Source organism: Rhinolophus hipposideros, assembly GCF_964194185.1.
Source record: "Rhinolophus hipposideros genome assembly, chromosome: 11".
Classification (NCBI taxonomy): domain Eukaryota; kingdom Metazoa; phylum Chordata; class Mammalia; order Chiroptera; family Rhinolophidae; genus Rhinolophus; species Rhinolophus hipposideros.
Genome location: NC_138057.1, coordinates 3,095,505 through 3,121,452, shown reverse-complemented (window position 1 = coordinate 3,121,452; position 25,948 = coordinate 3,095,505). Strand labels below are relative to the sequence as shown.

General features: G+C 46.5%; 1 protein-coding gene across 2 annotated transcripts in view; it reads left to right on the top strand.

Annotated features, from left to right (window-relative positions):
* SYK (spleen associated tyrosine kinase) overlaps positions 1-25,948 on the top strand; it is a 92,529-nt gene that overhangs the window by 12,915 nt on the left and 53,666 nt on the right. For both annotated transcript variants that reach the window (XM_081066435.1, XM_081066434.1), the window contains exon 2: positions 24,467-24,919. In XM_081066435.1, the coding sequence (XP_080922561.1) occupies positions 24,506-24,919 (414 nt within the window). In that variant the 5' untranslated portion in view covers positions 24,467-24,505. The remainder of the gene's footprint in view (positions 1-24,466; positions 24,920-25,948) is intronic.

Sequence of the window (25,948 nt, the reverse complement as noted above, 5' to 3'; positions counted from 1 at the left end):
CCATGTTTCCCCGAAAATAAGACCTAACCGGAATATAAGCTGTGGCATGATTTTTCAGGATGCTTGTAATATAAAATAAACCCTAATGCGTCTTTTGGAGCAAAAATTAATATAAGACCTGGTCTTATTTTTGAGGAAATACGGTAGGGCTGATTTTATATTATGAGCATCCTGAAAAATCATGCTAGGGCTTATTTTCCAGTTAGGTCTTATTTTCAGGGAAACATGGTAGTAAAAAGAAAACCTCGAACTTCTACATGTGGCCCAAGTAGGAGAAACATCTGGAAGAGAAAGGTACCTGGACCACACAGCCTGTTCCCGGGGTGAATGTGGAGGGCGCCCTTTGTCCAGATTCAGTGTCTTCATGTTGGCCCAGGGGGTGCTGTGTGCTTCTCCACCTCTGACACCTGGCCCCGGTGAGGACAGAAGGCCTTTCCCCAGCTTCTCTGCCAAGGATCTAGTACTGTGCTGTTCAGTACGTCTTCACCAGCCACGTGTGGCCATTGACATTCAAGTACTTAAAATTAAATAACATTTAAAATTCAATCCATTCGTAGTCACGCTTGTCACATTTTGAGGGCAGTGGCCCCACATGACTAGTGACTCTGTGAGGGGCAGAGTAGAGCAAGCATTTCGGTCACTGCCGCTCAGTCTACGGGACAGATCCAGAGCGCCATGCTTTAGCCAAGCCACACACAGCCCTTCCTGGAGAGCCAGGGGGCGCTGGAGCTTTTACCTCCTCACACCTTTCCTAGCTTAATGCCGCTGGGCATGGTGATTGCACCGTAACGCTTGCCACAGGTCCGCGTGTGGACCCTGGGTGCCTCCTGTTTTTTTGAGGGGACCTGACTATGGTCAACGATGGTAGTACCAGGAAATTCAAGTCATGCCCACAGGCTCTGGCCTGGCCCTTTCATCCTCAACACAGGGACAGTCTCCTACTCAACACAACAGTCCCCCCCCACACACAGTGCATGTGCGCACACGTGCGCATGCACACACACACACACACTCACACACACACACACACACACCATTACAGCCTGTCTCTGACAGGTTACAGATGAGTCCCACAGGAGCTGAAATGGCTCCCAGTTCTGGCCCTGGAGCAGTGTAAGGGGAGCCCAGTCTTGGAGGACACCAATTCATGTATCCTTACAGTGTGTTAGCACACTTGGTTCATATGGTTTCTGAAAGAATAAACTGGTTTTCTGTTCAAGAGGATTTAGAGGTAATGGAGAAAACCTTACTACTTACTAATTTCTCTGCAGGAAAAAAAGTCCATCATTTTCTCGAAATATTTGTGATGTAATGCTCTGTCCATTTAAAAGGAAGACTTGAAGAGGGAATGTGTTTCTCATTAAGGTGAGGTGAGGAAAGCGTGATGCTTATTGCTTGACCATGTCTATTCTTTCAAACAAAAGAGAACAAGACTTTTATTTCTAGAAATGTGCGCTTTGTGCTCATTTGAGAGCAACAGAAGAATCGGAGGTGGTGGACAGGCAGGTGCACGTGTTGGGTGGCAGCCGAGGAGCCTGAGGCTGGCTGAGGTGACGCCGGTGGGGCCCACCAGCTGGGACTCTGCCACTGTCCCCTAGGCTAGTGCCCTGGCTCCTCCTTATTCTGGGCAGCGGGTGACAGAGGTGCAGTTTGCCTGTCTCTGGAATTCCGGTGCTGCTCAGTTTGAGGAAAGATAAAATACCACAAGAGAAGCTGCTTGGTAGGGTTGCAAATTATTGACCTTCCTTTCATGATTCAGCCAGACATCAGGAAGTGGAGCAACACATGTGCTCTCCCTAAAGTTAGCTTCAGGCCCCAGCCCGCCTGTATGCACCGTCGACAGAAGAACACGGCAAAAACCTTTACCGGAATTACTGCGTTAGCAGAATCCAGGTGTCTAAAAATTAGTGTGTATATTTGGGGTGGGGGTGGGGTTAACTGAGAGTGTTTTCCTGAATGATGGCTTTAATATACTTTCAAATTCTATGTAAAACTTCAAGTTCTTCACTCCTCTCTGCCATGACCCCTCAGTTGCTACCACTCACGTTGCTGCCTACTTCAGCGGCCAGCTGTGTTTGGGTCAGTTTGAGCCCCTGGACCCTCACTAGAGAAGCGGTCCTGCTGGAGCAGTGATTCTGCATCTGGGCTGCCGGTGAGCATCACCTGGAAAGTTTTAAGCATGTTGAGGTCTGGGCCCACTCCTGAAGGTTCAGAGTAAGTTTGGGCTAGGACTCTGTCACCAGTACTTAAAAAAAAAGCACCCAGGTGATTCTAACCTGCAGCCAGGATGGAGAGTCACTGTTCTGGTCTAGAGCTTTCCTTTGTTTTGCTGTGAATGGAGCTTACTGATGATGAAAGCAGTCACTCTTACATTTTTATGTGCATAGGAAACAGCTGGGGTGGCTGCCAGGCCCCGGGGTCAGTGTTTACGAAGCATCTGCAGTGATTTTGAAGCTGGTATCCAGTGGGTGTGATAACCCTGCTCTGGCCTGATTCTTGATAGAGCATCAGAAACTTCCCACCATCCACAGTTGTTTAAGTCAGCGTGCTGAAATTGCGCGGCTTACGGCCAGCCCTGAGCCCAGCTGGACCATTTTTCTCTGGGCTGGACATGCTTGCCACCTCTGGGGATGTCACTCGTCTATCTGCTGGCTTGGAGTGTGGCCAAGGAGAAGGCCCAATGATTTATAAGGGAATCCAGGAGAAAAGTGCTCTCTTATTTCTGGACATTTGCTTTAATTATAACTCTGAACACATGTGCTACTCCCTTATTTCAATTCTTGACTTCAGGGACATGCATCTTGCGTATTGTGGATCTCCTTTGTCCTAGTATTTTTCTGTTGAATTCTTTCACTCTTTGTTAATTCCATTCCATTTTTCTCAAGCTACTCCATGCTGTCCACTATGTTCTTTAAAGTTTAATGTCTATTCTCTTTGTGCTGTTGAAATAACACCATCATTTCTTTCTTCTTTGTCCCCTGATGACTTTTCTTGCCTTTCCATCTCATCCCTTATGTATCTCTGGTTTGAGCTGTTGTTTTAACAAAGTGACTGTTTTCTTAACTTCTTTGATTTCATGGCTATATGTATAGTCTTGATTTCATCTGCCCTTTGGGACAGTTTTTTGGGCATTTGGGCCAATGTTCTTTAGGTACCATATGTTTCTCCTATTGATTCTCTCCTTTTATTCTTTTAGTGTAATTGCATACACCCGGGATAGGTTCTTTACCTTGGAAATGAATCATGTTAGGGAGCAGCCCAAGATGTAATGCTGTGTGTGTGTGTGTGTGTGTGTGTGTGTGTGAGTGTGTGAGTGTGTGTGTGTGTGTGTGTGTGTGTGTGTGTGTGTGAGAGAGAGAGAGAGAGAGAGAGAAAGAAAGAGAATGTTAGTTTAATATTTTTTCTTCCCAGGAAGACTGCTGGCCATTCCAAATCTCTTCACCCTCAAAATACTGGCTCCCCACTGCCGTGTGGAACCCCAGCTCTGTAGGCTTTATCTGAGGGCTGCGGCTGCCCTCCTTCCTTGACCATCTTCCCTAAGGGTCTCCGTGTTCCCAGGTCCACCCTTTGCTGAGTTTGACTTTGTTCATCTCAGGTGGTTGATTGGGGTGTTAGGTGTCTACTAGTCCCAAGGCATTTCTCTTTTCTTATTTTTGTAGTGGATGATTTCAGAGAGAATGGAGTTGTGAAATCTTTACTCTGTCAACACCCAAGCTATCTGATATTTTGGTATTTGTCTTACAGAGTAACTTAGAGTCTTTGGTATTTCTGTTGAACAACTAAGTTTCCACAGGAACAGTTCAGAACAGACAAACACAAAACCACTTCAAAATGGCCAGAAAAACTCATGTGGTACTTGGCTTCTGTCAGCCTCTCTGATCAGCATGGCCAACCAGGGACATGGTGTTGGCTGGTTCTCTGGTCTGTTCAGCACGTTGATGTATAGGCCACCCCCTGCAGCCAGGACGGTGCCACGTGCTGGGGCATAACAGGAGCCAAGACGCTTCCCTGCACTCCAGCTGTTTACGGTCAGATTGGATGAAAGAGTAGCAGCCAAGCACCAGGCCTAGATCAGATGTAACTGCATTTATTTTTCACAACAACAAGCTTTAAAAAAAATGCTTTTTTTGAAATACTGGAAAGAGCGAAACCACTCATAATTAATAAATGTTGCATTTTACCATTTTGCCCTTATTTATCCTAAAAGAAAAACCATCCAAATAAAGTAGAAGCTGTACCCTTTTTATAGAGAGTAACTTACCAAGGCTGGAGAGCTGGTTAGCAGCGGAGCTGAAGTTTACTCTCAAGCACCCTATCCCTAACTCTAACTCTAACCAGGACCCTTTGGGTGCAAAGGCTATTTGGATTAGCTAACAAATAAGACCTGTGTTTCTGAGGGTGCCCGGAAGCATTTTGTTAGAGAGCCAAACAGAGGAGATAGGTTATCAGGAGCTGTGGCTAATTGAGATTCGAATTTTCCAAAATGCATATCTATTCACCCTTATAATGATTTTTCAAGTAACTTGTACTTTCCCATCCTGTTTGTTTGTGATGAACACGGCCTCATGTGAATATTCTAGAAGTCATTCAAAATGGGTAAAGAGTGACTCTAAGACCTACATTTAGCATCTTAGGTGAGATAATGTGCAGTCAGTTCTCGTTATTCGCAGGCTTTGTGTAGTGATTTCGCCTGCTTGCTAAAACTGATTTGTGACTGCAGCAGCAGTACTCGAGTGCTCAGGTGGCCCTTTGTGCACCTGCCAGAGTGGCACAACGTCCCATCACCTGCTGTGCATGCCGCTGGCTGAGGAGGAACAGGCACGCTTGCCCACGTATCCTTTTCAGGTCAATCGAGTGCCACGTTTTACAAATTTTTGTTGGTGTTTTGCTATTTAAAATTGCCTACAAACATAGGACAAAGTGCTGTTCAGGGTTCCTCCTAAGGGAGGAAGGATGTAATGTGCCTTGTGCAGAAAATAGACATGTGTTAGATGAGCTTCATTCAGGCATGAGTTACAGCACTGTTGGCCATGAGTTCAATGACAATTAATGAACAATATATATTAAATACAGTGTCTTTAAACAGAAACAATGTTATATATTGATTGGTTGATGAAATATTGGAACCAGAGGCACTTGGAAACCTAAGTCTATGTTTCCCCAACAAGCGATGTTTCAGTATTTACTAATTCAGTGTTCATGGCAGTGTTATAGGACATACTTATCACAAATAATGAGAATTGACTGTATTTTTTTTCTTTCTTGTACAAAGCAGGAAAATAATTTTTAAAACCAAGTTAAGTTTGACTGTTTTTACAAGAGACGTATGACTTTGAAACAAATGAACGTTTTAAAAATATACTGCAAATCCTTACCCTTGCATTTCACGTTAGTTACATTGGCAGATTTTTCTTGAGCTCCTACTTTGTGCCTGGCACTGTTCTGGTACCAGCAGGACCGAATCACTGAATCATTGAGCAGGTGCAGAGGTCACATCGCAAGCATCAGGATTAAAAGTAGTGTCATCTCTTGATATTTCTGTTTAATTATGGTAGCAAGCCCAATGAGTTCTCAAAACAAGAATCTTAATTTGCACGCAAGTGGTTTTCTCGTGAAAGAATAATTTTTCATAGCCAGTATTTCTAAATAAACATCTTTCTCATCAGCAGAGACTAATCTTATGGCAGGTGGAGACTGACGATAATGTAGTATAATGCCCACCCACCAGGAGGTCCCGTAGCCCGCAGTGTTCAGACCCACGGGTCATGTTGGATGGGCAGGCTCGGAGGGCTGCCAGGCAGAAGCCCCTGCTGTACAACAGGGAAACAGTAGGCATTTCCTTCAGTGGATCTTCACCGCATCAGACAGCACAGGTGGAAGGGGGCAGGTGCACACCTCGAGCATGCCCCGAAAGCCAGCTATCCCTTTGAACAACACTTGAGGCAGAGCTCTCAGGTCCCCACCAGAAATAGGCCCCAAGCTTTAGTTTTTATCAGGTATTTGTAGTTCCTCCGTTCCAGATGCAGTTTATACATGAGGCGTCATTTTTACCACACACAGTACTACCTGGCAATAGGCGGTGGCAGATGGCCAGCAGGCGGGGAGGGCATCCTGTGTGGGCCAGGCAGTGCCTGCTCCTTCTGTGGAAATGCTGAACACAGTCCATTCCTGTGATGAAGCACTGTGCCTCTTGGAGGATCAAATGCTGGTCATTTGAGCAGTTGGAGGTTTAGTGAACAAAATACTTTAGGTAACGCCACAACAGAATTTTTTGTTGAAGGTTCTATGTTTTCAAAGTGTCTTATACACTATTCTTTGATGCTCTTTGTCACTCAGTGTGCTTGGAGGGGGTTTGGGTCTAGGGTGCTGTGTTCACCCCCACTTTTCTAGGGAAATCCATGAAGCACAGAGTGCCTTTATCACTCATTGTGCCCGGCTGCCCACAGTAGATGTGCCCGTGGCCTCACTCAGGGGCCCTCGTGCAGTCAGAGCGGTGGCCAATGGGGACATGCTCTAAACCTGCCATTAAAACTCCTATTATGCAGGGTGAGTTTTATGCTTTGTTTTTATATTTTTGCATGAAAAAAACTTAGGTTTCTTGTAATGAGTATTTTCTAAGACGCGGGTACCTAGAATAGTGCAGCAGCCATGCGTATAGTCATGACACATGTGGTAATATTTTGCCTTTTTTTTGTGGACAGTGTGTAAACTACAGAGATCATAAAGTTTCACCCCCTAAACATTTCACTATACCTCTCCTTAGAAAGACTTTATAATAATACAGTTACCCCTCCTGACACAATTAGCATTAGGAGAACATTTATGACAGGGTAGTCCCTGAGCCTGCTGTGGCAGCCGAACCTAGAGGCTGGTGAGGAATAATGTGTGGACTTGGCTTCCTGGGGTGAGTGGGAAAACCTATGTGAGGAGGTCTTTTCCAGCTCAAGAATGAAGTCGTGCACGGGATATCATCCTGCCTGTCACTGGGACACCCATCCTCACTGCCATCCCAGGGCACTTACACTGGGAGCACGTCAGGTGGCATGGCCATAGAATACCACACCACTCTTTGAGGTGGGTTTGACCATGATCCTCGTTTTGCAGGTGAGGAAACTGAGGCTCAGCGGTATGGCTAAGAGCAGTGAAGCCAGTGTTTGTGCCCAAGGACTCTACCTTGAGCTGGGACTCATGACCATTCCACAGACCACCTCTCTATGACACATGAAGGCTTTCTGTCACTCCGTAAGACGGTTCCGCCTAAAATAAGGCATGGGAAATGCAGCTCACCCTTACGATGAAGGTGAAGAGAAGGGAACATGGCCTGCACAGCACAAGGTCCTGAACTTTGTAGAGTCATTGCCGTTTTCATGGTGTAGACCTCCAAGTTTCTTAAAGGCTGTGCATAAGAAAAAGGAGGAAATGAGATGATAAGGCCCGTGATGTCTTTGTAATTTTGGACAAGGTTATGCTTTATTAATTAGCTTAGAGGAGAATAATACTAGATAGTAGTATCTAAATGGGACATACCAACATTTGCTAACTATATTGTATTGGGGGGAAGTATGAAAAATATATATTCTTTTCTGTCTACATTTCAGACCTTCGTAAAAACAGGAACCTAATTATTTGAGGCAGAGATAGTTTAGGACTACTCAGAGCTCCTGGGGAGAAAATATGGAAAGGGTGTGTACTGCATGTCAGAGAATGAGCTCAGGGGCCCTGGAGGATGTGGGGCTCCCTAGTGACATGGAATGAAATAGAGTGGATTGGAGCCCAGCACCTGTGGCTGCCTCAGACTTGAGATGAGCAAGGAGGGCACCTGTCTGAATGAGACTGCGATCACCTCTCAATCACTGACTTATTCATTTATTACTCATTTGACAAATGTTTGTGGACCAGATAATCACATCTGAATTATTCATTTATTCATACACTTGACATGATTGTGGACCATCTATTATAGGATGATCACATTGGATCATTTATTCTTTCATCTGACAAATACTTATAGACCACCTATTATAAAGTAATCATCTAATTAGATGACCGTTACCTACAGAGGAACAAGGGTAAGAATTATAGCAGACTTCTCATCACAATGCAAACCTGAATCGAGCAGTGAAAGATTTAAAGTGTTGAAGAACAAGAAAACACAAGCACCAACCCAGAATCTTATATCTAGTTAAATTATCCTTCAAAAGTGAGAAAAAAATAAAGACTTTCTTAGAGAAACACTGAGAAAATTTATCACTAGCTGACTGGCCCTACAAAAAAATATTAAAAGAAGTTCTTCAGGCAGAAAGAAAATGGTACAGGTCTAAAACTTGGATCTGTCTGAAGAAAGGAAGAGCATCAGAGAAGTAAAAAAATGAAGGTAGATGAAACACTGTATTTTTCTTAATTGATCTTTAAAGGTAACTACTTGTTTAAAGTAACAGTGTAGTATAGCATATTGATAAGTTAAATGAATGGCAGGATTGTCCTAAAGGATGGGAAGAAGGAATTGGAAATACTCTTTTATGAGTTATCTGTACTTTATGTGAAGCAGTAGAGTGTTACTTGGAAATGGAATATAGATTTTAAAATATATGTTGTAAACTAAAGGGCAACCACTAACATTTTTAAAAAAAAATATACTGAGAGTATATAAAATGGGATCATATGAGATGCTTGATTAAAACCAGAGAAAGAAGAAAAAGAGGAGAAGAAAAGAAACAAAGAACAAATGCACTGAATAAAACATAATTACAAACATGGTAGATATTAATCTAACTAAGTCAATAATCACTTTAAATGTAAATTAACTACACCAGTTAAAACACAGAGTTTGTCAAAGTGAATTAAAAAAAAAAACAAGATCTAACTATATGTTGTCTACAAGAAATCCACTTTAAATGTAAAGACACATATAAATTAAAAGTAAAGGAATGGAGAAAGATATTCTATCATAACACTAATCAAAGAAAGATGGAGTAGCTATATTAATTTTTCACAAAGCAGACTTCAGAAAATGGAAGATTATAAGAAATAAAAAAGGGTGTTGAATAACTATAGAAAGATCAATAATCCAAAAAGGCATAATAATCTTAAATGTTTGTGCACATAACAGGAGGGCATAAAAACACACAAGGCAATACTGATAGAACCAAAAGGAGAATAGACAAATGCACTATTGTGATTAGAGATTTGCATCACCCTCTGTCAGCAACTGATAGATTAAGTTAATGGAAAATCTGAGAGATGTAGGTGACCTGAGCGGCACTATCAGTTCACTGATCCACTTGACGCTTATAAAGTATTCAACCCAATAACAGAAAAATACATATTCTTCTCAAGCTCACACAGAACATTCACCAATACAGAGAACATTCTTGGAAAGCATACATAGTAAACTTAAATAAAAAGTCATACAAATTATGTTCTCAGAACATAATGGAATTAAACTAGAAATCAGTAACAGAAAGATAGCTGTATGTACCCAAATAGTTGGAAATTAAGCAACATACTAATAATTACCCTGTGGATCAAAGAAGAAATCTGAAGAGAAATTTTAAAATATTTTGAACTGAATAAAAATGAAAATACAGTTTATCAAACTTTGTGGAATGCAGCAAAAGCCGTACTTAGAAGGAAATTTATAGCATATTAAATAAAAGGAAGAAATAAAACCAATAACCTGTGCTTCCACCTTAGAAAACTACAGAAAAAAAAAAAAGCAAATTGAGCCTAAAGCAAGAAGAAGAAAAAATTATAGCAGATATCATTGAAATTGAAAATAGAAAAAAATTGAAAAAACTATTGGTGGCTTTTTGCGAAGATCAGTAAAACCAATAAACCTTTAGCCAAGGTAAACAAGAATAAAAAGAGAGAAGACACAAATTATCAGTATCAGAAATAGAAGAGAAGTCATCATTACTGATCCCATGGACATCAAAAGGGCAATAGTGGAATGCTTTGGACAATTCTGTACTGTCAAATGTGATAACTTAGGAGAAATACACTAATTATTGAACGAATAAAAACTCACAGAATGAAAAGCATCCTGAATAGCCCTGTCTTTTCATTTAAAGCAGTAACTAATACCCTCCACACTCCCAAAAGCACCAGCTTATATGGTTTTGTTGGTGACTTATACCATACATTTAGGAGGCAATTATGCCAATTTTAAACAATTTTCTCTTCCAGAAAATAGAAGCAGAGGGATGCAGACATCGGTATGAATTCACATTTACATGAATATAGACACAGATGGATATATATAGAAATACTTTACATGTGTGTACATATACAGGTCAAATACTGGCTCTGTCATCTAAGAGGGTCTAGAATCAATGACATCCTTGTGGTAACGAGCACACCTAGCACCCAGATCTTGGTTTCTAACACCACTCTTAATTAGAAGGATTGAGAAATGAGATATTCTAGGACTGGAGTATTGTGTAGTCAAAATAAGGAAGTGCTCAAAACCCAAAACAAACCAACCCACAGTGGTGGAGGTGTAGCAGAGGGACACAGAGACAGCTGGATGTGCTCTCACTGGCCAGACTGGAACAACAACAACAAAAAAACGTACTATTGGATTATAACCTAATGTATAAAATAAATATCCTTGAATTCATATTTAATAAGTGATTGAATGAATAAATGGGGCAGAATAGACAACCCTGCTCTGCAGAAGAATTCCAAATAAGTTGAGGACTCACCATTCTCAAGGAATTGAAACATTCCTCTCCTCTCCTTAAGTGTAGACTGCACAGAGTTTCTTCCTCCCAGAGAGGCTGGGGTGGAAAGGGCATGACTTCCATGGGGGAGTGGCTTTTCCGTGGAGAAGCCTGACAAGCGCCACCTCTGCCAGATGTCAGAGGAGTATCAGCAGTGATACGCCATGTGACAGCATGCACCCTTGGCTTGATGTAAGGAGAATGACACTTTACTTCCCTCGTCTTCCTCCCCGAAACACATAACCCCAGTCTAACCAGGAGACAAACATTAGACAAACCCCAGTTGAGGGACATTTTGCAAATTCCCTGACCAGTACTCTTCAAAACTGTCAAGGTCATCACAAACGAGGACAGTCTAAGAATCTGTCCCAGTCAGTCGGTGCCTAAGGAGGCATAAAGCTGGTATTAGGGGAAGCCGCATGTGGGTTATATGGAAGCCCTATACTATCTTTACATTTTTTCTGTAAATCTAAATATCTCACATTCTAAAATTAAAAGTTTACTTAAAGAGTGAGAGAGAGAGAGAGAGAGAGAGAAATACAACCTCTGCCGTTGTTGGGGAGACACATTCATCAAATAATCACACACATCTAAGTAAAGGTAAATTAAAATTAAGTCAAAACCATGGTCAGTACTGCAAAAGAAAGGCACAGGGAACCTTGAGGGGGATGACATGGTCTGGATGTACCCGAGGATGCTGTGCGAAGCCCGGTGGGAGCAAGATCTGAGGAGCAGCTGTGCTGGGAGACGGGTGTTTTTCCTGACATCGAGGTGGACCTTGTGGGTCTTTAGCAGAGAAATGGCATGGTCGGGCTTTGTGTGAAGAGTGGACATGGTTGGAAGGTTGGAAGATAAGATGGATGGGACCCGGTGCGTTACTTCCGGGAATGTGGAGGCAGAGCTATGTAGGAGTGCCTAGTGTTCTGTCTTGAGCAGTTACCTGGATGGCATTCTTTGGCCAAAGTTCTCAAACACGAATTTGTGAAAACAGAGTGCTGGGCCCCACTCCCAGAGCTTCTGACTCTGCCGGTCAGGGTGGGGCCCCGAGCATTTCCATTTCTTGTGCGTTCCCGGTGATGCTGATGTAGCTGGTTCTGGGGCTGTGCGCTGAGAACCGCCACTGTTAGGTGAGGAGGGGGGAGCTCCGGGTTTGGCAGGAAAGGCTGGGCTTACATTTGGCTGTGCCGCTACAGAGAGGTGCCTGTTCACTCACACCTGCAGGTCTCTGAATGCTGTAGTTAAGAGAAGGGCTGGCTTCTAGCACAGACTCTGCCGCTGGTACCTGACCTTCCTGAGCCTGGGGTCATCTGTGAACTGGGGATAACAGTAGCCATTCCATTCAGGAGTGTTGTGCAGGTCAGCTGACACCCTGCAAGTGGGTGCCATGGAAGAGCTGCTTCCGCTTGCTGTCCTTGTCACCTTTGTCACCATCAGTCGCATGGTCATCCTGACCAGCTGTACAGATGTATACCTAACCTCTTTTTGGCTCAAGTTTATTATCTGTAAAATGGTAATGCTTTCGTCATAGAGTTGTCATTTTTTCAGGCTTGGGGTGCAGGTTGGTTCCTGTCACTTTTTGGAACACGTCCTTGCAAGTCCCCTTGCTGCACCCCGGTAAACCTGTCCCCAGGACTCCTTCCAGCTTCCCGAGTCTGGAGAGGGTTTCTCTCCTGTGCGCATCTCCAGTGATGTTTCCTTACCCGCTGCGGAGTGAAGCCTGGCTGGGCTTCTCCTGGCTGCTTTTCCAAGTATGGGAGATGACGCAGCCTGCAGTAACAAATTCAAAATCTGCTTACTGCAGTGGGTGTGCATGTTTAGTAGATGCTTGAAAAGTCCCTCGGGTCTCAATTGAGGGACCTCGCCAGAAGCCCTCTGTAAAGTTGAGACCCCTGCTGCGACCAGGAGCAGCTGTGTGCCAGGGGATCTGGGGTCAGGTTCAGAGAGCTGGCACGTCAGTTCTGACCCTGAACTGACCCTGCACGTCATTGTCCTGCCAGGAAGACCAACCATGCTGGCCCAGCCTTGCCATTCCCTGCTGTGAGTTAACATCTGAGGGCTTTGATAAAGCTTTTATAGGATTTATCTCGTATTTGGAATTTGATACTTAAAATGTCCTAGGATTTCTTAAAAATATGAAATAACCAAAAATTTTGGGTGTGCCCTACCTAGCAATTCGAGAGAAAGTTCATTTGGTAAGAACTCTTGGGAGAGTGCGTTCCCGGCTGCCAGTGCTAGCCCGCTCGGCAGAGTCTGTTGGCCTGTTGTTTGACTCGAGTCTGTTCTGGTGGATCTATGTCCCGGCGTGTCATTGCTTCACTTGAATGTGCAGTTAAAAGAGGCCCGTTGCCTGGGAGACCTGCACTTCTGCTTTCTGGCTGGCTTTTCTTGCTGACACCGAGGAGAAGCCCACTTCCCGAATTACAGGAACCACAGCCGGAAGTGCTCCTGCTCCTAGGGCTCTCCCTCCATTTCCGCTCTTCTCCCTTTAAATACTTCTCTCCATTTTGTGGGTATTTTTTTCTTCCCATACTCCATGCTGCCTTGGGCTTCTGATTCCAGGCCTGCATTTGGATCCAGTAAAGGCAGGTTAGTCAAATGTGTAGGAATCAAGTAAATCCAGAGCAGCGACCCCAGAACTCTGCACCCCTGGGGGTGCCTGTGCTCCTGTGTTTCATCCCCTGTGCAGCCAGCGCTCTCCCACTGCGCACCTGCCAATGAGGGCCGCGGTGGTCAGCCCCCGGCACCCTAGTTCTGTCCTGCAGTTATATGTGACCAAACCATCTTCCTCCTATTCATATAACCTTTTGCCATCTATTTAAACATTGGGTATACTGATGTCATAGGTTTATGAAATCTCAGGACACTAGCATAAGCTTTGGTAATGTTTTGCAATGAGTCACCCACAATTATTCTTTAACTGACTAGAAAAAACTGATGGTGATTTTTTTTAAATATATATTCAGTAGAACTGTCTGTAGATGTCGTAATCCACCGGCATGTGTCCTTTTTGTTTAAATCAGGTGGTTTGCTTTCTGCAGCAGCAGCAGGGTCTGCACAACTGAGGGGAGGGATGGGAACATAACAGAGTTCCTGAGGCGGAAAACCTTAGCAATCTACCTGCAGATCAGACAGACGAAGCCACAGCACTGGGAGATGACGTAGGCCTTCCCAGGAGCCTGTGTGCTCCTGGTGGAAAAGGGTCTTCGAGAGTCATCTGGAGCAGGACCAAGGAGGCTCGGTCTCTTGGCTGCCTGTCCATCTTCCCCGTGTGGTTTGCTCACGTGAAGAGAAGGCCAGGGAGTTAGCGGCCACTTTCAATGTGTGTTCTCTTGTCTATTATTTTGTCTGTTGTTTCTATCTGTCTCCAGAGGAGAGTGAGTGATGAGGTGGCTTTTAGGACATAGTGGCTGGATGACATTCATCAGGGAGATGCCCTTGGACCCAGTCAGTGTCGATCTGGGCCTCAGCCCCTGGATGCGACTCCCTCCTTTCTCTTCGGCTGGAGAGATCACGAGAGGGACATTGCCAAGTGATACCTGAGATGTGATCCCGTGTTCACTGATTATTTACTAAGCCTAGCGCTCTTTTTAATAACCAATTCCTTGTGCGTGTCCCTTGACTCATAGTGGGCTCGCCTGTGTCACGTGGTTCCCAGTGGAGAAGTAGTGCAGGGGGAACTTTCTCCCCACAGTGGAGTCAGAACTGGGTTTGCCTGTCCGAGTGTCAGCAGACATGCACAGGAAACTTTGGCCACCTCAGGCCGGGCGCCGTGGGTTCTGTTTCTCCATGTTGAGGCCATGATTCTGTGTTCATGTGTTTTCTTTTGGGTGGTAAGATTCTGCTGCAGAGAGCAGTGTTCCCAGCTCTTTGCAGACCAGTCAAGTGTGGTGGTCGGTTCTTGGGGTGGCCCCCCCCTGCCTCTCTTGTGGCCTGATTATTTCCTTGAAACCGACAGCCAGTCCCTGATTGGCCCAGGCAGATCCATTCTCCCTCTGGGCTGGGCGCTTTCCTCTTTCTTATGCAAATTGAACTCACACATGAAGTATTTTCTTTTGCCCAAGTCTTGACACTTAATTTTGTCAGCTTCAAGCTGCAGAGGAAATTCCCAGGCAAATTTGGTCAGGGCTGCTTTGCATTGAGGTTGCTGTGTGGCTTTGGGCACGATAAGTTCAGTTAGCTTTTTGCATCTTCCTGATTTTGTTCCCCTACATGGTAGGATGTGGCAGAAGTTGTCCCCAGATGTTGTTTCCCCAGAGCACCCTCCACTTCTTCCATTGTCACCTCAGTCCATATAGTATGTGGAGTCTCTGTGGCCGGCGATGTAAAGCAGCCACCTGAATGTGCAGACACTGCTGGGAATGTTCTCTACAGGAAGTGGAGGGGCTGCACGCTGTGGTTTGGCGCCATGGTCCGGTGAGTCTTAAGCAGAAGCCCTGTATCACAGGTCTGTACTTCTGATAACCAGACAGATAGGGTTAGAAAAAAGAAGTGCAAAGACAGACTGCCTTTTTTAGTTCCATGCCAAGTTTAAAAACACTGAAATGAACACAGATTTAGGGAATAAGAATAACACATTTAGGAACAGTCTAGAACCAAGCCAAAGTGGTGTACCTTTATTGATGAGGTTGGGTCTTTTTAGGAGATGGAGCAGAGCGGAAGAAAATGACTTACAATTGACCCTCATTATTCATGGAGTCCATATTTACAAATTTACCTTCTCCCTAAAATGTATTGCATCCCCAAATCAGTACTCACCACACTTGCACGATCATTTGTGGACACACACAGAGTGGTGAAAAGTCTAAGCCACCCAAATGTACATTCCCAACTGACGCTGGAGAAGGCTATTCCTTGCCTTGTCTCAGCTCGTACTGCAAAGAGTCTACTTAGAGCCACATTATTTTGTGTTTTTTATGCTCTTTGTTAGGGATTTTTGCGGTTTGAATGGGTCCCAAGGATGGCAACGAGTGATGTCCTAAGTGTCAGAAGGCTGTGATGTGCTTACAGAGAAAGCACACGTGTCAGATGAGCTTCTTTCAATAATGAGTTACAGTGCTGCTGGCTGTGAGCTCAATGTTAATAAGTCAACATAAATGAAATCAGTTTATTTAAACATAAAACAAGGCTATATATTGATCGGTTGACTAAAATGTCATGACCACAGACTTGTAGGGAGATAAACTCTGTCTTTCCTTAGCAGCAATGGCTCAGTATTAGAACATAACTACCATGATAATGAGAATAGACTGTAAGATGCCTAAGGTGCAGAGAACAGAGCCAAGGGTGGTAGTATTGATGAAATGGACAGAGGAGAAAGAAGGGAACGAAACAACGTTGTGGAGGTTGGTGAGTTACCATGTTGTTAGTGACAACAAATTAATCTGGACTTTGAGATCTGCCTCTAGTCCTGGTTCCCAGGCTCAGATATCATGGCCCTTGCATGGTTTCAGGACCAATGCCTCTGATCGTCTTCCACAGGTAGGGGTGGGGATGAAGGAAGACAGAGGGAGGTGGCAGCTTCCAGGAGTGCTCCCTGGCTCCCTCCTTTCGGATAGTTTACATCCTTGTCCCTCCTCATACCAGGAAGTTTTATTCTGACTCTGCCCTAGCCCAGCCTCTGGTTACCTCCCTCCCCAGATGCTCAGGCCTAATGTCTCAACAAATCATTCATATTTTTAAGCACCATTGCTTCTCTCACTTGGCCTGATTCCAAATGCTGTATTAGTTTTCTGTCTCGATGTAACAGATTATTCTAAACTTAGTGGCTTAAAACAAAAATATCACGTATTACTTATAATTTATGAAGGACCAGAATTTAAGATAGCATGGCTCAGCTCAGGTTCTCCCCTGAGACTGCAGTCAAATGTTTTGCATCATCTGAAGGCTTGACTGGGGCTGGTGGACCATCTTCCCAGGTGGCTCCTTTCTGTGGCTGGCAAGTTCATGGGGCTGTGGGCAGGAGACCTCAGCTTCCCAAAGAACTGCTTGAGTGTCTTCACGACATGGCCCCTGGCTTCTCAGGTTAAAATCCAGGGACCAGGGGAAGCTCCACGGGCTTCTGTGGGCTTGCCGTAGGCATCCCACACTGTCATTGTGCAGCCAGGCCCTGGTCAGTGTGTGAAGGGCTGTGAAAGGGTGTGGATACCAAGAGGCAGGGATCTGTGGGGCATTGGAAGATTCTTGGAGGCTGCCTCTCATGTGTGCTTTCTAACTTTCCACCAAATGTTGCAGGGTGGAGACCCGTCCTTAGGGTAGCCTGTGTTCTGGACAGAAGGGAACAAAATGGTAACCTTACAGACCCTACTGGAATGTCTGTTGTGATGGCTTTAGAAGGTAATAAATCTGAACTGGGCTAAGGAGTTGGGTGGGCATGTTGACATCATCATTTTGACTTTGCTCTGGTTCTCCCTCTGCAGGGGATGAAGTTTCCTTCCACCAGAGTCATGGGTTCCAGTCAGTTTTTTCAGCTGCTGGCCCACTGTAAGCATCTGGACTTAATCCTCCACTTAGGCTGCCCCAGAAACATATTTTAAATATCTAAAACGTTATCTGAAACATTGTGTTTATGATGACAAGTGTGGCCTCTTCCTCTTAATCTTTGAAATTGCTGTCTGATAAGATAGAACTACACACAAATCGTTATTTTTTCTAAGTGATATTTTCTAAGCTAAATGTGTCTTAAAGAACAAAGATTGTGCAGTCAGCTTTCATCCTGGGACTGGGGAGATGGACCTTGAAAGAAGTTGGAGGGTGGGAGGGGTGAAGTTTATAACATGTCAAAAAGTGCACGGGCACAGGAGAGCTTAAGAAAAATGTGGAGGACATGAGGGAGCTGGTTGGATACAAGGGGATCACAGGATTCGTCTTTGCCAGCTCTGGGAGGGCTGTGGTGGGGCGGGCAGAATCAGAGCCCAGAGAAGACAACGGCTCTTTCCTATTAATAGATGTACCTCTCAGAGTGTATTGCACGTAGGTGGGAGCTTGACTGGCACTAGGCAGGATTTGAGGTAAGAAAGCATTGTCTCTGGTTCGCTCCGTCTCTGTCATCCTGTGTGGATGCAGTGTGTCGGTGCGTGTACACACACACAGACACACACACATAGACAGACACATACACACACACTTTCTCCTATGAAATGCAGCTGCCCATGCCTTTCTCTTCTGCATCCCATCATGACCTAATCCTTCTCTTTTCTACAAGTTGACCTCCACGTTCCCCATCATGACTGCGATTAGTTCTGGCAACGTTGGTAATACTTCCCTCATCCCCTGCACAGGTGCCTGGGTCGCACATTCTTGGATGGGATACCAGCCCTTTCAACTCTCAGCCTCTGCTGTGCCCCCAGCTCAGCCATATCTGGAGCTGATGCGCACTTACCTCCTGGGGGCTCCTCCCTTTGCGACCCTCTGTGTGCTTTGCTCAGAGTGATGATGTTAATAAATTAGATGAGGCCGTATTACCGTGTTTCCTCGAAAATAAGACCTAGCCGGACCATCAGCTCTCATGCATCTTTTGGACCAAAAATTAATATAAGACCTGGTATATTATATTATATTATATTATATTATATTATATTATATTATATTATATTATATTAAAGACTGGGCCTTATAGTATAGTAAAATAAGACCAGGTCTTCTATTAATTTTTGCTCCAAAAGGTGTATGAGAGCTGATGGTCTGGCTAGGGCTTAGTTCAGGGAAACACGGAGTATATCTAATTTGCTGATGAAGAGCCCCGCACGATGGAACACACACATCAGGTTTGTGGGCAGGCCCAAATAGCTAACATAGTGGTTTCCCATCAAGATAATGTTGCCCCCGGGAACAGTTAGCAATGTCTGGAGGTAGTTTGGGATTGTCACAATTGGGGAATGGGGATGCCTCTGGCCTTAGTGGGTGAAGGCCAGGGGTGCTGCTAACTGCCGATAATGGACAACAAGGAATGATCCAGCCCAGGTGTCGTGAGTGCGAGAGGTAAGAAACCCAGAGCAAAATAATGAAAGGTGGCGTGGAAATGGGGGACATGGAAACCAACAAAAGGAGTGTGAGGGCATGATGCCACCATCCTAGTGTGTAAATCAAGGCTGCGTGTAAAAAGGGCAGCTTTTCACTAGCAGAAGCCAGGCGTGGATGCTGGGGTTGAGGCCACCCGGCTGCATTTGTGGACCACATAGTGCAGATGCAGGAGAGGCTGTCCCCATGTGTGTCTAGACCTTGGCAGTGGCAGAATCAAAGCTGCAGCCCTTTCAAGAGGGTCTGGGCAAAATGGAACTGCATGGAGCAGTGACCAGAATAGTGAACAATATCTGTGACGGCTTCTCAGGACTGGCTCCCACCAGTGCCCACCCAGGGCATCCATCCCAGAGTGGAACAGGTCGCTTAGGAGGAGGTGAGCCCCATGCGGACACCGTGCTTCCTTGGGGCTGCAAACCTAAAGGGGGCTGGGCGAGTGTCTCCAGTTCTCTGCCTCTGGAACCATGCTCTCTACCCGAGCGCAGCAGCCCCTGCACACTGAGATTTTGCATTACAACAGCAGTGTACATCCACTGAAGAAACTCAGAAAAGGACAAACCCACGTGTTTTCATTGAACAGGTGTTTACTGAGCACCTGGGAAGCCCCTAAGTGTTGGGGGTGTAGGCCAACACTTCCAGACTTTGGAGCTTAAATTGTAGGGCCAGTAGGGCAGGGTTTGTGTTGAACACGATGAAGGAAATAAACCTTTTGGTGAGATAAAGATAAGCACTTTGGTGAAAGATAGCGTGAAGCCATCTGAGACACTGTCATCAGCTTACACCTCTCTGAGGTGACACGAATTGAGATCACAGGCCGGAGGAGGTGAAACCAACCAGGGACAAGTGTGGTGGCCTGGGACAGGAAAGGTCCTCACACGTTAGGACAGGAGGGACCCGGTGTGGCTGGACGTGGTAAGTGTGGGCATAAGTAGGTACGATGAGGAAGGAGCTCAGGCCAAACCACGTGAGGGAGTAGGGTTCGAAGAGGGTTTTGGATGTGATGGGGACAGGAGATGGCCTGCCAACCTCATGCTGCCTGCTGTGTAGGGACTGGACCGTGAGGAGGGCCAGTGGATGAGAACTGATAAAACGTCCATCGATGCGAGTGAGAGGTTGTACGGCTTCCACCAGGGTGGTGTCAGGGGAGGCAGAAGCCATGGTTTGGGGTGTTTTAGAGAAAACGAGAGATCCCTAGAGACCAGCTGGTCCAGTCTCTTGCTAGATGGCCCAGCCCTCAGTGGAGCATGGCCCTGCACAGAGCTCATGCTTCCTAAGGGAACCCGTTCCAGTATGCGATGGACGCGTTGGGTAGAAGACATGTCTTTTCTGACTCAGTGGGTTAGACGTGCATGATGCGTGAGGGAGGAATCCTGAAACGCGTGAGCGTCTCATCCTGAACTATGAGTTATGGTTGGTGTCGCTTGCTCAGTCAGGAGAGGCCCTGGAAGAGCATGCGTGAGCCCTCGAAAGCCCCATTCTGGGCACGTGAAGGATGAGTTGTTCCAGTCAGGTGGAGATGTCAGATAAGCAGCATTCGGGGCAGGGGTACAGTGGAGAGAGGTGAATGTGAAAATACTCCTGGGCATTTTGTTGGTAGTGAGGCCGTATGGAAGGACCAAATGGGGCTAAAGACCCAGCACTGGGTTGCAGAGTAAAAGAAGAAAGAAGCCACTGAGGGGAGAGGAGCACAAAGATGAGAGATTGGCTCACTGAACTTCATGGGGCGCTGGGCTGCATCCCGTGCTCCTGGGAGATCAAAGATAGGGCCAGACAGGTGACCTTGGGTTTGACCACTTAGAGGTTGGTGACACTGGGAAGAGAGACTCATGGAGTGTGGAAGTAAAGGCCAGCAGAGGACAGGGGGTGGAAGAGCAGAGGGGTCGTGCAGAGGTCTCGACAGCAAATACAGAGTCAGTAAAAGAACCCATGGTCCTTCCACGCTACCCACCATCCTTTCAGACTCTCCTTTCTCCCCCTCATTGTGTGTATTATTACACATGTGTGTACATATGACTTTTTTATTAACAAAACTGGATTGCTCTATATCACTTATTTTGAAATTGTCTTTCACTTAATCGTACTTGTTGCTCAAATATTTTTGACAACCTGCTTTGTGCAGGAACTGCTCCAGGGGGCCAGATAGGGCAGCAAACAAAAGCACCCCCTTCTCTCCTCCCCTCCATGATGGGGGAACCAAGACAAGAGTCAAGTTCAACAGTAAGTTAGTGTATTAAGGGCTGTCACCTATGGAGAAATGCTATGGAGAAAAACGAAGCAGCGTTCACAAAATATTGTTTCATGTTATCATGAAATGTATTTAGCCTGCATCATACAATGGCCCCAGAAGAGCAAGTCGCACTGCAGGTGTCACTGCAGGAGCTCACCTGACAACCTGAAGCCTCACCTTCCTGAAAAGCTACCTGTGAAGTGCACCAGCTGAGGTACTAGCAGGGTTTGGAAGGAGAGAAGGGAACCCAAGGCCTCTTTTGTTTCTCAATTTTAAGCTTTTGAATAAAGTGGTTTCACACGTGGAAAATAATAAGTGGGAATGTTGAAGTAGACCAAAAAAAAAAAAAAAATAGGTAGCAAGTTGTATGGACTGTTGAGGGGAAAATTTTCCCGGTGGGTGTTAGAGTTTGAACTTCGGACTTTCAAGGGGGTCTGAGGAAAAGGCAGACTTAAGCAGTGCCTGTAAGCAGGTACCAGGGCTGTGGGGCGGCTGAGTCGGTGGGTGCAGGGCGGAAAGTGCGCAACGAATGCCGCTGTCTCTTCCTGTCCCAACAGTGGCAGGAGCGCTCCACATAACAGCTGTGTCCCAACTAAGGTGGAACACAAATGCAAAACTCTTGGGATGTGCCATAGTAAGTGAGAACTAATATCTGAAAAAACAGGGCGGAAAACAGTAGTGTGGTGACAGACTGCTGTGGACAGTGGCTACAACGGAGGTGACAGGCCCCACCACCAAGGCCTATGTTGCAGAAAAGAGGTTGGCGGGGCGGGAGAATGTCCTGGGGGGGCACTGGTGGGAGCCAATCCTGAGAAGGCATCACAGATGCTGTTCACCCTCCAGATTAAATACTTCCAGGCTATGCCCTGAGCTGTCCTTGCAATAAACCATCTCTACTGTCAAAACCACCAGCAGCAACAACAACGCACCAGGCATCACCTCTAGCACAGGAAGTCACACCTGGGGTCAGGGGGCTGCTGACACCCAGCTCAGCCAGACCTTCAGCCTCAAGGGAAGCCAGAAGTGTCCCCTTGGAGCCGAGTCTGCAGTGTCCCCTTAGAGCCACACAGGAGAACCCGCATGTGCCTGGAGGATGGGCCCTGGCAGGCTGCCTCGTCACAGCCTGTCTGTCTCATCTTAGTTAGTCGCTTCGGTGTGGGACTCACAGGACAGGTCAGCACCAATGCAAATGTTAGTGACAAACCGGTGAATTTAACAAATAATCTTATTAAGATTTATGTAAATTAAGAAGTATTTGTTAACACTTAAAATATTGTTCTTGAAGACCTAAGGTTTTACTTGCGGCTCATGGTGGGTGGCAGCTCTGTCAGGGATCTGGAGCTGCAGGACGTGTCTGAGACAAGTCTCTAAGACTGTGCACCCCCTGCCCCCCTCCCCAGTCAGACAGCGTGAGAGCCAGGCCCGCAGAGGGCAGCTGTGGCCTGGGGACCAGCCTGCTAGGAGTGAGGCTGACAGGCAAGGAGAGATGGCAACGGGAGGGACAGGGACGGTGACATGCTGCGGGGACCTTAGGACCCCTGGTGGGGGAGGAGCAGGAAGGGAGGGGACACAGGCCAGCAGCCAGAGTTCTTGTAGCCGAGCAGCTGGGGATGATGCGGGTCAGCCAGATGGTGGTAACGGGTGCAGAACGACAGGAGCTCACACCTAAGCCAGTCGCAAAACAAGCCTGAGAGAAAGCAAGGGCTCCGAAAGGACTCCGGGATTCTGGCCGGGCAGCACCTGGGTGGGGAAGGCAGGCAGGTGGCAGTGGAGATCTCAGCCATGGGTGTGGTCAGGGACCAGCAGCAACATCACCAAGATTTTTGGCCCTGCAATGCCATAGGCCCCTGCAATTTCAGACTCCAGGTGATGTGCACACATGTGGAAGGTTGGGAAGTGCTGGGCTGCAGGGGAGGAGAGTTAAGTGCAGTTGGGCCCAAAGCACTGGGACTTGGCATATGGCTTCACCAACCTGTTATCCACGCATCTGCTCACATAATCATTAGATTTTCAAAGACGTTCCTAATATGGAACCCACAAACAGAGCATCAGACAAATGTGGCCACAGGAGACCTTTTGCAGGAACAGAGCAGAGTGTGAGGAAAGAGCGCTTAAGGCCTTACTGTTGGGGAGGGCTGGGCTGAACCTGCAACACAAGTGTCCCAGACGGATTTGCCAGAGAGGAAGAAAGGCACAGAAGAGAAGCAATGCTTCCAGAAGACACACTGACTCGTGGTCTCTCCAGAGATGTCTTCCTTCTTAATAGTATCCTTAGACTAACATGTACATGTGGACTGTACTTAAAACAAAAACAAAACAATACTTACTGAGAGATTAATTTTTAGGACCTAGACAAAGAAAAATTGATCATTGATAATCATATGTTAGAAGCAAGCAAGAAAATTATTTGTACCATCAAATTATAAACTCACATGTTTCTGCTTTGGCAATGTTACTTAGAGAGGTCTACTGCCTCTAGTGGGCAGATATGCTTATGTTTACAACCACTGGTAGGATTAGTCGTGTTGACAAGAGGCTGTTTCACATAATCACATCTCTGTGTTTGTTTCTGCACATCTCTGTGTCTGTGTGTCTCTGCGTGTCTCTGTGTTTCTGTGTCTCTGTGTGTGTGTGTGTTCCTGTGTGTCTCTCTGTGTGTGGCTGTGTGTCTGTGTGTGTCTGTATGTCTCTCTGTGCATGTCTGTCTCTCTGTGTGTATGTCTGTCTGCATGTCGATGTCTGAGTTTCTGTGTGTGTCTGTTTAGTGAAGAAGTATCTTCTCTGTGACAGGTATCCTCATCAACTGTGGGACCTGCACTATTTCTTCAATATGGAATGGTACATGGTGGGTATCCGGAAGTGGTCTGGCAGAGGCAGGGAGGAGACAGTGTGCAGCCCAAGGCCGGGGGCTTTCTGAGGATGTTATTGTTCAGGCCTCAGGGCAACGGCTTGTTGGTCCCATCTCCGACCCAAACTGGACAGGCCATGGTGACTGCCTCACAGTTTTAAATGGTGTGTACCCGTGCCTAGCACTTCAGCTCCCAGGGTTCTAACTACAGCGTATGACACAGTAGACCCTTGACATTCAGGTGAAGAGTGTTCAGTGCCGTCTTCACTGCCCATAGTGCTGAGCAGCCGCTGTCTCCATGTGCAGAGAACGGTGGGCATACGCTTGTCTGGGCCCCTCCCAGTGGACCAGCTCCTAAGCCCTGCTTTCAACAGGACTTCTCTTTTTAGTGTGCCTTTTAGAATTCTCTGTTTCTACCAAAGAAAAAAATAAACTTCCTGTGGCCACATTCGTCTAATGCTCTGTTTATGGGTTCCATATTAGGAACGTGTTTGAAAATGTAACGATGATGTGAGCAGGTGGGTGGATAACAGGTTGGCCCAGGAGGAAAGGGCTTCCCCTGACGGAGGGCCTGTCTCCAGTGCTGGAAGTTGGCGGTGCTACACCTGGTCCGCTGCTTGGGTGCTGATTGATGTGCCTCCTTGTTTTCTCCAGGCAGACCTCGTGGGCCCTTGGCCTTGAGGGAAGACAAGCATGGCCGCAGGCATGGCCGATAGCGCCAACCACCTGCCCTTCTTCTTTGGCAACATCACCCGGGAGGAGGCAGAGGACTACCTGGTCCAGGGCGGCATGAGTGACGGGCTCTACCTGCTGCGCCAGAGCCGCAATTACCTGGGTGGGTTCGCCCTGTCGGTAGCACATGCACGCAAGGCGCACCACTACACCATCGAGCGGGAGCTGAATGGGACCTACGCCATCGCGGGCGGCAGGACGCACGCCAGCCCCGCCGAGCTCTGCCAGTACCACTCCCAGGAGTCGGATGGCCTCATCTGCCTCCTCAAGAAGCCCTTCAACCGGCCGCCTGGGGTGCAGCCCAAGACCGGACCCTTCGAAGACCTGAAGGAGAACCTCATCCGGGAGTACGTGAAGCAGACCTGGAACCTGCAGGTGGGCCACGTTGTCCTCCCGCCGCGCGTGCTCTCATGTGCTCACGGGCCCTGCAATTCCACACAGGCCCCCAGTCCGTGCAGTGGTGCCTCAGATAAGCAGCCATCCCCTTAGTCATCAATTTGGACAAAAAAACGCCTCGCTCCAAGAAGGCAGCCTTTCCTCTTTTGTGGTCACAGTTGAGAGGGCAGTCCTTGCATGGCAGCGATGTGGGTTTCTCCACACAGGAAGCCACTGTCACCCAGTCATGCTGGGCCATTTCAGTAGCAACACAGGCATCTTCTGTTCTTCAGTTACCTGAGGAGGCCATCCCAGACATATTGATTTTACAGTTTCTTAACATCTCCTGCAGACCTTTCTGTGTCAGCACACACATGGTTGCACCAGCCTGTTTCTGGCTGCCTCCTGTCCTTCCTGTGCACCATAATTTAACTAGTACCTGTTGATGGACACTTTCATTGTTCACAAGTAATGCTGCTAGTGACATCTCTCTATACCCCTCCTTCTGAGCTTTCAGGCAGTATCTGCAGATAACTCTGAACAGGTTGGGTTTAATTTGTGTATATTGACAGATTGTCATCCAGAAAGGTCCCAGAGGCTTTGACAACGTACGTTCCTGCCACACCCTCAACAGCCCTTGATATCAGGAGCCCACAGGCTGGTTGACGGTCTCCTGCTCAGCCCTAGGTCTTCGGCCATCCCTCTTGCACTTCCTGGCAGTGTGCGCCCTGCGTTCTGCTTGTTCTCTGATACAGAGTTCAGACTGCACAGGCTTTTGAGGATTATACACAGCGACTGTCTTTTTTAATGTGTTCTGTACTAAATTCAACCTTGCAGACAGATAATACTGTGTACCCAGTATTTTTCACTAGCATTCATTGGACATGTCTTAGACCATCCTTTTACTCTCTCCAAAGTCAGATAAATCAGATGTAATTTATACACGGTAAAATTCATCCTTTGTAGGTGTGCAGTTCTGTGAAATTTGACAAATACATAGCATAATGTAGCCCTCACCTCAACCAAGAT